This window comes from Rhinolophus ferrumequinum (genome assembly GCF_004115265.2).
Source record: "Rhinolophus ferrumequinum isolate MPI-CBG mRhiFer1 chromosome 5 unlocalized genomic scaffold, mRhiFer1_v1.p scaffold_110_arrow_ctg1, whole genome shotgun sequence".
Classification (NCBI taxonomy): domain Eukaryota; kingdom Metazoa; phylum Chordata; class Mammalia; order Chiroptera; family Rhinolophidae; genus Rhinolophus; species Rhinolophus ferrumequinum.
The window spans coordinates 588,981-602,554 of NW_022680355.1; the positions used below are offsets into that span (position 1 = coordinate 588,981).

General features: G+C 42.2%; 1 protein-coding gene across 5 annotated transcripts in view; it reads right to left on the minus strand.

Annotated features, from left to right (window-relative positions):
- Positions 1–13,574, minus strand: part of FRMD4A (FERM domain containing 4A) — a 564,004-nt gene that overhangs the window by 133,027 nt on the left and 417,403 nt on the right. For all 5 annotated transcript variants that reach the window (XM_033100573.1, XM_033100571.1, XM_033100572.1 and 2 more), the window contains one exon: positions 3,830–3,922. In XM_033100573.1, coding sequence (XP_032956464.1) covers positions 3,830–3,922 — 93 coding nt within the window. The remainder of the gene's footprint in view (positions 1–3,829; positions 3,923–13,574) is intronic.

A 13,574-nucleotide genomic window follows, 5' to 3' on the forward strand; every position in this document is an offset into this window, starting at 1 on the left:
TCAGGCCTGGGGGTGCTGCTCTCCACACGCTTCACCCAGTGCCGGGTGCATCTGTCCTTAATACCATCTCTGCAGATGGACGCTGGTTCTGCAGATGCGGCCAAGTGTGGAATGTGAGATGAGTCAAGGTCATGGATCTTGACTTGGGTGCCTCTGGCCCTGCCTGCAAAGGGAGCTACACAGGAGTCTCTGATAAGCAATCATAGTGTTTCTTTTCATTTGTGAGAGGCAGGCAGCGTGGTGAATGGGGAAGAGCCTGAGGTCGGGAGTCCGATCTGCCTGACAGAGACCATAATGTATTAGTCATGCTGGGGGCAGAATTTACCTGAACTTTGTGGGCCCTCATCTCCTTATTTTTCATTGGGAATAATAATACCTGCTTCGAGGGTTATTGTGAAGATTAACAGTCATCCTGAATAATGGATAGTTCCCTTCTCTCCATCCATTTACCTTTTGGGGTAATTATTAAGACCCAGCAGCCATTGTGATCATTCCTAGGGATTTGACTGATGAGTTGGAGGGAACGGGTCCTTTTTAGGCTAAATCACAGGTCAATGATTTAGTCTTGCGTCCTGCCATTTTGAGAATGTCCTGTAGTGTCACACCAGCCCGAGGCCCTCCAAGGAGAAAATGCTCATTAAAAAAGACTTACTCTGGCTTCGAGGCTGAAGCAGAACTCTCTGAATTCCAATTCACGTTATTTAATATACCGGGGTCTGATTTTTCCTATTCGGTTGAATGGAGGCAATAATTCTGCCCTCACTCTCACAGATGTTTCGTTTTTGAATATGCTTTACAGAGAAAGAATATATGTCAAATAACAAACCACGTTGGGCCGGCAGCCCAAGCATAGATCCTCAGTGACAAAGGGTTAATATTTCCACTCAGTGAATTCCTAAAACTTGGCTGAAGGCAGTCGAGGTTTCCCACGGTCTCTTATCAGGTAGTTTTATTGTTTTCCACGAAGGCGAACCGGACACATGTTAAACAGATGTGATATATAGATGTTTATATGAAAGCAGAAAGGCTGCGAGGGGCTGGTGGGTCAGGCTCCTGCCAGGTGCGCGTGTGTGATGGAGGCTGGGCTGGGGCTGCTCTTGTTGGAAGGCTTGGCATCACGCACAGGGAGACGCCCAGCTGGACGGGAGCCCTTGTATGGACTCCAGTGTAGGCCAGGCGTGGGGTTTTTATGACAGTCATCTACCATACCACTCCTTTGGAGAAAATGGCCTTGGGCATCCCTAGTAAGGCACCGACTTATAAGGCGGGAATTCTTCCCAGGCTACGAACAGAGGTAAACATGCAGATTTCGCCTCCACGGGAGAATGTGCTCCCCTCTCGGAGAAAACAAATTCTTGTTTTGTTCCTATGCTGCTCAGCTAGCTGGAAAGTGGGGGCCTCAGGGTCATGGGGGTCCTGGAAACCAGAGTCCTCTGTGCCTGATGCCCAATTGACACCCACCCTGGAAGGCGGTTGCAATAGTTCAAGTGACATAGGATGAGGAGAGAGCAGGGCAGAGAGAAATCCTAGAAGCAGCAGCTGAGAATTAATACACATAGAATATGAGGAAGAAGGAAGACTTCAAGACTGAAAGCCTAGATGACCGAGGGGATAAGAAGGTCACAGTTTTGAGGTTTGGAGAGGTAACGGTGGGTGGGAAGACGATGAATTTAGCTTTGAACCTGTTGAGTTTAAAGTATGCAGGCAGCCAAGAGTTAACTAGAAATAGGAACCCGAGGCTCTCCAGAAAGTTCAGCTTTTGCAATGAGCTGAATGAAGCAGGAGCTTTTTACCCGTGGACGTGCTCTGCTAGGTGTCTTTCCCTAAATGTGTATTTGGATTTTTTCCTGAGGAGCATTCTGTGAGGTGCCTGCTGTGGCCAATTAAAAAAATGGGAGGCCAATGGCAGAAGCATCACTGGGGTCTCCAGTCACCCCGTTCCTGGCTGGCTGTCTGTTGTCAACACCGGTTCTACAGCTGCAGCTTCCTCTGTGTATCTCGTTTCATGGGTAGAAGTCAGCTTGAAATGATCTAGAATCATCTGCATGTTCTCAGCAACAAACACTTCAATAGCACCCCAAGCTTTCCTTCAAGGCTTGGCTCCCCCAATCCACAAATAACTTGGCTCATCACAGACACCTGGAAAAAAGACCTGACATGCAACCAGCCCAGTGTTTTCTCTTCTTGGTTAAGGTTGTTGAAAAGCCCCAGGAAGGAAGGGACAGCCGACTGTATGGCAAGTGTGCTCAGCCACCTTCCATTACAGGTTACGTTTTGCTTTATAGGGTTACTTTTCCATTTATCTGAGAAAAGGCAGATACCATTAAAGAGAACATGACATTGAAATCATGCCCATCCGTAATGAAAATGGCTAAGATTAGCTCTGATACGTTCGCAGCTGTTAAACAAATCAAAAAGGCATTAAATGCAAGTTTACATTTACTCTGCCAGCTGTGGCAAAGATACACACTCCTGCCTGTTAAATGGGGCCCTTAACTCTGATTTTAGGGCCTTCTAATGCCTCCTGTGATATGAGGATGGCTACGTCTAAAACTGCATTCTTGGCCATGCTCTTCGGGAAGAATGGCACTGCCAATCACTTGTGTCCTGCCCTTGAACTTCCGTTCACATAGTTTAAAAGAGCTGGGTCTGTGTATTGGGTGGAAGGGTTAGTGTCCATGGGAAGACTGAGGCACTCAAGCTAAACGCCTCTGCTGTTGTGCTGCAATGAAGGTTCTGGATACAAACAGCCTGTGGCTCCACCGACTGGGGGCTCAGATTCTGGCTTTGCTATGATTTGTACTTTGCCTCTGAACGCATGACATGAACCCGTCTGGCTTCACACAACCTTCTGAAAACGAACGTGATAAGTCCCGTCAACTTCCGAAGATTGTTGCAGAGATTAACTACGAGAAGCAAATCCAGTTCTTTCCAGTCACAAAATAAAACTTCTTTTAGTAGATTAACGAACAGAAAGTGCCCATTTTTCCTGATACTTTATTATGCCATGTTTTCCCTCACTGGGAAATGCACTGATCTGTGGTTCACTGCTGGGTTCAACTATTCTTTTATTTTTTTAAATTAATTAATTAATTAATTAATTAATTTTTTTATTAGTTTCAGGGGCACAAAACAATGTAACAGTTAGACATTTGTCATTTATATCCCTCACCCAGTGACAACCCCCTCCCCCATTCACTACCCCTCTGACATCGCACACAGCCATTACATTTCCACTGTCTCTATTCCTAATGCTGTACTCCGCTTCTTGTAACTATATACATAACATATATATATACATATATATATATATATGTATATATATATATATATATATATACATAAACTTGTAGTTGACGTTCATTATTGTTCAGCTTCAGCTTCAGGTGTACAGTGCAGTGATCAGGCATGTACGTCTTGTTGGGGATAAAACAGGCACGTTTCAAGAAGCCAAGTGGCACTTATGACAGAAGGAAAGAATACACAAGTTGTTGTTCTGCAGCTTCCAACAACTACAGAGAGTATAAGAGATTCAGTTTAGTTTGAGATATATGCCCCCTCCCCCACCAAGAGCAAAACAAAAGGGGGGGGCTCTTATCTTCATTCCTCACAAGTATCCTATGCAAGTGCACACAAACACGTGTGCACACACACTGACAAGCCCTCCGTCTACAGCTACCGGGCATGCAGCTGTACCGCGACCTCTATTCCTGGTAATAAACCAAGACAAACTTGATTTCCCTTTCCTTTGGTCACTCTACCCTCCCAGACTTTCCTGACAAAGAAAAAAAAAAAAAGAATCAAAAGGGTGGACACCCGGTGTACATACCTGACACAGAAGTATAAAACCACCGGTCCTGACTTTTTGGGGAAGTCATGTTCCAATACTCTTCGATCTAGTTGAAGCCAGTTTAAGTGTCCCCTGCAGAAAAGAGAGACAAATCGGTCAGGGCTTTGGATTTTGCAGAAATTTCTTGTGACGGAGGTGTATGTGTAGCAGAATGGGCTGGATCTCACAGATAAACACGGCCCTTTGCCTCACTATTGAGTTTGTCCAGTGCATTTCCTAAACTGCACTGAAATTAAAATGTTATCATATTCTCTCTCTCTCATTGGGAATTCCCTTCCTACCACACTCCGGCCTGCCTTTTTTTTTTTTTTTCCTGAAGGACTCAAAACACACTTCAGAAACATGTTATGTAGCAATCTTCACAACATCGTGCTGGAAGCAGATGGGTTGAAAAGCCAATCACAGACAGTGTCTTAAAAAAATTAAATTTCCATCTACCATATGACCCAGCCATTCTTCTCTTAGGTATTTACCCAAGAGAAATGAAAGCATATGGCCATACAAAGACTTTTACAGACAGATGTTCAGACACATTATTTTTCATAGCACAAAACTTGAAACAACCTAAATGTTTATCAACAAGGGGAACATATAAACAAATTACGATATAATTATATAACGGAATACTATGTAGCAATACAGACAACGAACTACTGATATATACAGCAACATAGGTCGATCTCAAAATAATTATGCTGAGCAAAAGACGCCAGACAAGAAAATAGTACAGATTATGTAATTCCATTTATATAAAACTCTAGAAAGTTTAAACTAATCTACAGTGACAGAAAGCAGATTGGTGGTCGCCTGGGGGGGGTGGTGGAAGAGAGGGAGGGATTAAAGGGGGTATGAAGAAAAATTTAGGAGAGTTATGGGTATGATCACTATCTTCATGGTGGTGATGGTTTCATGAGTATAGACATGTGTCAAAACTTATTAAACTGTACAGTTTAATATTAGTGTAGTTTACTGTATGTCAGTGATACCTAATTAAAGCTATTTTAAACAGTGAACCACACAGATACTTGATGATATACAAATGGAGTGACTTGTGTATTTTTCCTTCCTTCCCTCCCTCCCTCCATCTCTTTTTCCTTCCATAAGTGTCAACTGACCACCTTCTCTGAAAAAAGGGTCTAGAGATGCAGCCGGGAGAAAAATGGACACGATCCCTTTTCCCCGCAAGCTTATATGCTTGTAAGGAGACAGTTAACCACTATTTCCACAAATAATTACATAATTACTAACAGTACTAGGATCGTGAGTTATGAGAACGTGTAAGGACCTGATCTAGATTGGGGGTCTGAGAAACACTGCCTGGTGTTTGAGTGAGATTTCAAGAATTACAAGAGTTAACTCAGCAAAGAAGAAGGGGAACTCTCTAACCAGGAGGGCCAGCCTGTGCAAAGGCCCTGAGGTGGAAAGAAACCTAGCACCTTAGTGTCATGTGAGTAGAAAGGGATGAGGCTGGGGACTCGCCACGGCGGCCCTTGGAAGCCACAGTGAGAAGGCTGGTCTTTGAAGAGCAAGACAGAGCCACAGAACAAGTATCAGCAGAGGAATCTACCCCTCCCCCACCCTTCTCCTTACCCAATCTCCGTCCATCGTTCTGGAGGATCAGAGCCCTATAATCACCTTTTCTTAGTAAACTCATGTTGAACAGACACAACTGACTACACAAAATCTCCTCAGGTGCCTGATGCCGTGTGACTGCGATGTTTATAATGCACATACACGTGTGGAAGGCTGGAACCTATTCTGTGGAGAATGAGGAACAAAAGCTGTCCGCATCACTCTATTGAAATCTTTGCTCCTCCAAGTACATGCGTGCCTCTAAAGAATGAAAGAAAACATGGAGGAGGCTTCGTCTCCATTGTAAGACTTCATTCAAGCTGCACTGTTTGCACAAGAAAAAAAAATCTCTTTCAAATAAACTCACACTTGTGGCCTAGGGATGACGTTTAGATCTGATTCTATTCCCTCCTTCTAAGAATCTCCATCTAGAAATAAATTTTGTCTATAAGCTTTATTTTTCATTTTTGGTTACTCTTCTCTGCATGTAGTAAGGGTAAAAAAAAATGAGAAAAAAAGTGTTCTAAGTAAAATGACTGGACCAACGTCTTCCAGAAAGGTGGGATAAATGTCATCCAACTAGAACACAGATCTGGAAAGAGAAATCCTGGGTGCCAACTTTGTCTCTGGTCATACCAGAAGTGTCAATCTCTGTACCTTAGCTTATCTTGTTCCCTCTGACTAGAATGCCCTTCCTTTCCTTTATTAACCAGAAGAGTCCGACCCATCCTTCAAGACCCAGCTCTCCTATGCCTCCTTCAGAAAGCCTTCCCTGATGCACCTTCTCCGTGCCACACACCAGCCTGGGACTGGATTCTCACAGCACCCATCCTGGGTGCAGCTCAGCGCCTGCACTTCCTGCCATCCGCAGAACTGACTTGTGATGCATTCTTTTCCTCCAACAGACTTTTTACATCTGAAAAAATACGGGGAGCTCTACCTCATACGGGAAAAGCGTGTGTGTTTTTGATCAACTAGAAGGTGTTCAGACAAATGTGAGACTTAATTATTGGGGAGTAAGATGTTCTAGCCACTCCTCTCCTGCCTCTGAAACTGTCCCAAATCTTCCAGGCTCTTCTCCACATGCTCAGCCTCCTGCACACATGCCACTTGGAGGCTCTGCACAATGACTTTGATCATGGTGTAGCTCCTTAATTAGAACGGTCTCTCCGTCCTCTTTAACTAAACGCTAGCCATTGTTCGAGGCTAAGTTCAGTGCAGTCTTTTTGTGAAGCCTTCCCTGATTGCCTCAGTCTGGGTTTTATTTCAAACTTCTTCAGAGCTCCTGGTTTGTGTCATCTGCAAGGCGTATATAGCATAGTTGTGTACAATGAGGTTTTTAAAAAAATATAACCCGTCTCTCGAACTAAGTTGTAACTTTTCAGTGTTTACAAAAATCATCCCAGAACCTAGCACAATGCTTGGCAAATAGTAAGTGCTTCAAGCCCTTGCTCACGGATTCGATGACTACCTCCTGAAGCAATTGATCTGTGCTCAGACTTTGATTAATAAAAAGGTGACTGAATGTCCACACGGAGCAGTCAATGCCATGGAAAGAGAAGTTTAAGGTTATTCACAGTTCCCCTATAAATGAGAGGCACAGCATGCCAGGCAGGGCCACAGGAGGAAGCACCAGGGCAGGTCATGAAGCAGAAAAGGAAAGAGGAGGCATAGGCCATGGTTTTCCATGGGAAAGGCAAGACACAGCAGGGGAAACAGCTTAGGATTGGCTAGTTTGAATAATTCTGGAAGGCTGAGGGGCACAGGGGCTGTCCCCAGCTGTCTCGTACCTGGCCCTGGGCTGATTTAGGGCAGGAGAAATACTGGCTTGGTGAATGAGAGTTAGAGGAAGGGAGTATTTCAGTATGGGCTCTGGACAGCGGGGGTGGAGGGGTACGTCACTGACTTCAGCTCTTAGTTTGGCACTGTAATTAGTGGGTGCCAAATAAAGACAGAATCTCAGAAAACTCGGAAAAGCAATCCATCCAATGACCACATAGATTTCAATTTTTAATCTTTTGCCTTAGAATAATTCTTGATAAATTGTCTGGTGGGAATAACCTTTCCATGATCTTCACAAGACAAATCCTCACCCCACCGCAGTGGCCCACGACAGACAACACAGACTTCTGGGATTCAGCAGGTTCTCTAGGGGCACAATTCAAAGTAGGGACGTTTTACATGAAGAGACACTGACACAGGTGTCACTTGGCTTGTACTCTGCTGGGCTTGCTCATGACCCATTCTTCTTCATCCAAGTTCATCCATGCACAGGGGTGGATTTCCTCTCCAGATAATTTCACTCCCCACATTAAGCTTTTATAAAGAATGACATTTTAGCAATGAATTTGTTTAACTGGAAATTCCTTTGTTCCCAGCCATATATTGGTTTGGCATTTATCAAGCAATGAAATGACCACCAAGTAAGAAAATGGTCAGGAAGCTGAGAGAACAATGAGGCCAGAATCACCCCAAGTTGAACAGTCTCTGAAGAAAAATGCATTTCCTTTCTCCATTTCCCCTACTTGAACTCCTTGACCCCAGTTCTGTGAGGGTTGGCATGACACACACACTTGCAGGGTTCTAATATCCATGGAGAGCTGGGCTTCCCCACACCTCGAGTCCTGGGACCTCCAGGGGGAAGGAAGTCAGTGCCCTTCATTTTAGGTGCCTGTAAAAATCTGTCCAGTGAAGGCTGCTTGCAAAGGAAAGACTGAAGAGGCGAGTGACTCCTCCAAGGTCTCTTATGATACCTGCCCAATAACTGGGGAGAAGCTAAGAGATGGATTAAAAAGTAAACCGGAAACACTAGTTCTGAAGCTACCATTCCTGGCTGCAACCAGACTTGCTAAAATAGTTTTCTGCTCATTGTATTGGGTTCAAAGTCACAGTTCCTATATCTGGCAAGGACTCCTCACTGTCCAGGACTTTTTCTTTCCTACAGGACAGGAAAGACTTTTTCTTTCCTCACAGTCCTGACATTAAGTCCCTTCCTCAAGTCTGTTTTTCAAAAATGTAAGTCAGGGTGGATCGGGGAACTGAGAGGTAAAAGAAGCATAGAAGCATTTTCTCAATACAGGTTAACTGAGAGATGACTGATAGTTTGGTTTCCATTATTCTCATTGATTTTTTCATTTGAGAATGCACATCAATGCATTTGCTAATAACAAACGGGGAAACATAAAAAAGTGCCCCAGCAGACACTCAGTATTTTTTATTGTTTGACTGATAACTATCTTTAAAGCTGAGCGAGATAACACTCATTTGGTTTATGGTGGCAATAGGTCAAACTGTTGGGTCAGTAATAAATATGCAATTGCTTCCGGGCAACAGAAATTGGATGCATTTATTTAACAGATTGCTTTTAGCCTGTACATGAACCACAAATAGATTTCTGGTCCAAGTGTTGGCACCTTCAATAGAGATGGCCATAAGGAAAGCTTTGTTTATATAGAGTTATTGGAGGGTGGAGGTGTGTGATAAGACTATTCTGAACAGATCATTCTCGGACCCCAGGGGAGAATGCCACGCTGCGCCTTTTAGAGGTTTTTATTGTAGATAGCTGCGTTCACATAGAATGAGTTTCTACAGAAAGCCTAAGGAAGAGTATAAAATTTTACAGATGTCCCTGGGTAGAGGGGCTGCATGGGGAGCGCCTCAAATGGCACAGTGTTTAGCTTTTAGTGTCCTGATTCAAAAGTACATGCGCTTATCAAGGACAGCTCAGGGGTACTGATTTCGCTAGAAACCCTCAACTAGTGGTCTGGTGGTCGTCAAGTGCGTGTGTGTGTGTGTGCGTGTGTGTGTGTGTGTGAGAGAGAGAGAGAGAGAGAGAGAGAGAGAGAGAGAGAGAGAGAGAGAGAGAGAGAGAGAGAGAAAACGTACCTATGTACCTACACCAGAGAGTGACACACACAAAAATTAAGATAAAGTGTGAGACCAGATAACTATGATAAATTATGGGATATTTGGTCCAACTGAATTACGGCTTTAATTTTTTATTTGTGGAACTGTGTGCTCTACACTACACTCTCCTAAAGCTGTTCCAAATTTTCTTTTATAGCCCCTCCTACACTATATCTTATTTACCTCCTAAGCTAAAAACAAGTTGTACAAAGGGTCAAAGTGTAGTTATTTCTGTATTTCCGGTGCTTAACCGTGGATGCAAAATAAACATTTGTTAAGGAATGAATACGTTGGCTTTAAATATGCCGCATAGATCAGTATTTCTGTCGGTTCGGTGACAGCCACCCATCCAGGAGGAGACACCGCTCCTATCTCCAGATTCGGTTGAGAATTCACTCTGCTCCCCTAGTCTGGTGTCTGAACTCCACCGTATCACTTGCATTGAGAAGGAAAAAGTCAGGAGAAAACTAGATCCCTGAGGCATCCTCAGAGTGCCCCATTCTTTTTTATTTATCCTCGCTGCACACAGAAATAGCTGTGCTAAAGCCCTTTCCTGGTCACTAAATAAAAGGGACGGCTGTTTGCCCTAACATCTGCCAGTCTCCAAGGTGGTAATGTATGCTGCATGCCATGTTCCCAGAAGCAGCTATTACAACCCAGACCCAGAGACTGTAGCTACTGATTTTCAACTCATTCTCATGGTTCAGGGCTTTTAATGAATGGAAATCCCGAACCTATTTCTAAATACTAAATTGCTTTCCCAGAGCTGCATGTTGTTGTCTCTTCCGCAATTGGAAAACTGCTTTTTGACTTTGTTTATTTTAAAATTGGAGGTAGCTTGAAACTGGGAGTGCTGTTCACGTGGCTCGGTCAATGCCGGTTTTGGTTCTAGTCAAGGTATGCAAGGACTGAAGGGCACTGAAGAGCAAGGATGCTCCCTGTCGTCCCGGCATTGGGTCTGTAGACTTTAACCATCCCGATAAATCACTCTCCGCAAACAGTACCCATCGATGATACAATTGAAACAGCATGTTGTTTTAAAAAACAACCAAAACAAAACACCCTTAATTGTGGGTTTTTTTTTTATTAAATTAGTTTCAGGTGTACAAAGCAACATCATGGTTAGACATTTACACCCCTCACAAAGTGATAACCTCCCTCCCCCAAGCTACTACCCCTCTGACATCTTATATAACTGTTACAGTGCTACTGACTATCTTCCTTACGCTGTACTCCACCTCCTGTGAATATATATATATAATATATATATAATATTAGGTTGGTGCAAAAGTAATTGCGGTTTTTGCGATTATTTTTATTTAAACTTTTAAACTGCAATTGCTTTTGCACCAACCATATATAGATATATAATATTGTATGTCAACTATAAATAAATATATATATATATATATATATATATATATATATATATATATATATATATATATATATATATATATGTATGTGTGTGTGTTGCAGGGGTACAGCACAGTGGTCATGCATTTAATTCAGCCTTAAACTAGGATTCCTACTTCAGGGTGTCTGTGAACCCTGTAAAATCTAAGAGTAAATTATTTTGTGTGTAAACTTTTGAGGAGGCAAGGTAATGTACCTTCTTAACAAATTTCAAAGGGTTCTGTGATGAAATAGGAGATTGAGAACAACTCGGTGAAAATACATTCTAACTGTACCTGGCTTTTCAAACGTGCAATGACAGCTAACCAAGTTTTCGCCTTTCTCCCTCAACTCTCTGAATACTTCTTAAAGGTTTCCATTAAATGGATACTCATTTACAGCGCCAGACATACCATTCTTAAAAGTTACTATAGGAAATTCAAATTCCATTTAAACAAATTGTGCTAATTATTACTTCTACTTGAGGTGTGTTTGACTGTTTCTGCTAAATAGTCTAAAAGTTTAGTTACAGCTTTTGATGATGGAACCCTCTGTCGAGAACTTTTTAAAAATTTTGAAAATTAAAAACTTGGGTGCATGTATGTCCACACTTACTGAACTGTACACATTAAATATGTGCAATTCTTGTGGACCAATTACAACTCGGTGAAAGTGTTTCTTTTTTAAAAAAAAGAAATCCAAATAGAGAAAGCAAAAATTATGACTGAGAATGGATCAGATAATTAAAAACAGGGCTTCACTGATTTAAGTCACACAATGTGATATATAAATGACATATTACAGAATTGTACACTTGAAACCTATGTAATTTTACTAACAATTGTCACCCCAATAAATTTTAATAAAAAAATAAATAAAATAAAATATAAATTATATAATCAGAACTATGAGCTCTGAAATAAAAACCCAAGAACTTGGGTGTTAAAACAGCAATGGAAATATTTGAAAAATAAAATGTAATAATAACTTTCCTTACATGATGGACACCCATGCTTTATCAATGAAAATCTCAGCTACACTATTTGGACTGATGGAAACACTAAAGCTAAACTTCTAGACTGGTTTCATACTGTCAGGTTTCCAGAGTCTTTCTGGAATGGAGAGTCTGTGACTTTGTAGGGCCCTGGCACATGTCATAACGGGCCCCAACTATTCAGAGTTTGAGTGAAATCAGCTTCTCTTCTTGGATCTGGAGGGAGGAAGCAGAGGAAATTTACTCTGACGTTCCCCTCTCTATTGAACAAGGGTTTCCATACTTGGGTGCATGTCAGAAAAATGTCGATGCTCAGGCCACTCCCAGCCAATTAAATCACAATTCTGGGAGCAGGTCCCAGGCATTGAATTTTATTAAGTCCTAGGTGACTCCAATGTGCAGCCAAGGTTGAGAGCCACAACTCTAGCAAAACATAAATAATTATTTTAGAATCAAAATTAATACTAGGTTCTTCCTTTCCTTCGGAATGCTTTAACGATTGCCAAAGTGTCACTGTTTGCACGTATCGCCACAATTCAGATCATTCACAGATAATCATCAGATAACCATCTGTATCTTTTTATTAGGGCAGATTTATTAAAATAAAAGGGGCTGCGTGCTATTCAATCCTGGAACAGAAAAAGACATTCCTGGGAAAACTGGTGACGTTGGAATGAAGTCTATAGTTTAGTACCAATAATATGCTAATATAATACAGTACCAATGTTAATTAACATAGGTTGTAAGATGTCAACATTTGGGGAAGCTGGGTGAAGGGTACATGGAAACTCTGGCCTAGCTTTGCAACCCTTTTGTAAATCTAATTATTTTCAAATAAAAAGTTTAAAATTTAAATATATAAAAAAAAGGCAGAGCTATTACTGATGTCGCAAAATTGTGGACAAGTTAAGAATATTAAATATCCTTGGGCATAAAGTTTTGCACTGTAGACTTTATTAATGAACACAACTTTTGGGGCGAGAGAAGCTCAGAGAAACTTCTAATTTCCTGGCTACCGTCGGCTCTATATCTCTTTTCTCCAGGCCCATCCAGATCCGACAAAATGTCATCAACAGCAGTTACTATTGAAAGACTCACTGACAAATCTATATGATCTCTTAATAAAAGTCATATATGCTGCTATAAGGAATCATGACGCTGCTGGTAATATCTTACACTTATCCAGTATTTCATAGTTTATAATACTTTCCAAGTGTCAGCCTTGTTGGATTTTCATGAGGAAATAGGGAATACACAGGGCATACCATGGGCTAGAATAAGGGATGAAACTTCTGCATTTTATTATAAAATATGCAGTGTAGCACCTGCAGAAGTCACATGCATAATTTGAAAACAAGGACATTAAAACATCTTCTGTGCATGTTTAGGGGCACATATTATAGCATATAAGGCTAGTGCTTACTGACATATGAACACCAGCCTAGACTAACTCATACCCATAGGCACTACTTTTTGGTGGCAGCTTCTGTTCTTCCCTTTTTTAATCAGCAAAAGGAGAACGGTTCAGATGACCAAAGAGGCCACCAGCCAATGTCCGTTGGCTGCAGGTGTTGTCAGGCCATGACTCTGCCCTGAGTCACGGCCATCCCCTTTGTTTCTGTCTCCTGTCCTCGTCCCTTGGGGGCCCTTGTTCTTAATTTCCTGGGGGCCCCTGACGCTCGCCGTTTCCCCCTCATGAGTCAGGCCCACCTGTCAGTTCTTTTACAGGAACTGTCTGCCAGCTGCATCTCTTTTTCATGCCTACAGTCACTGGAGAAGCCCTCCCACCCACACTCAGGTGGGGATAGTGGTGGCCACACGTTCTCTGGACCGTGCCAGGAAATGGCCCATCTCCTC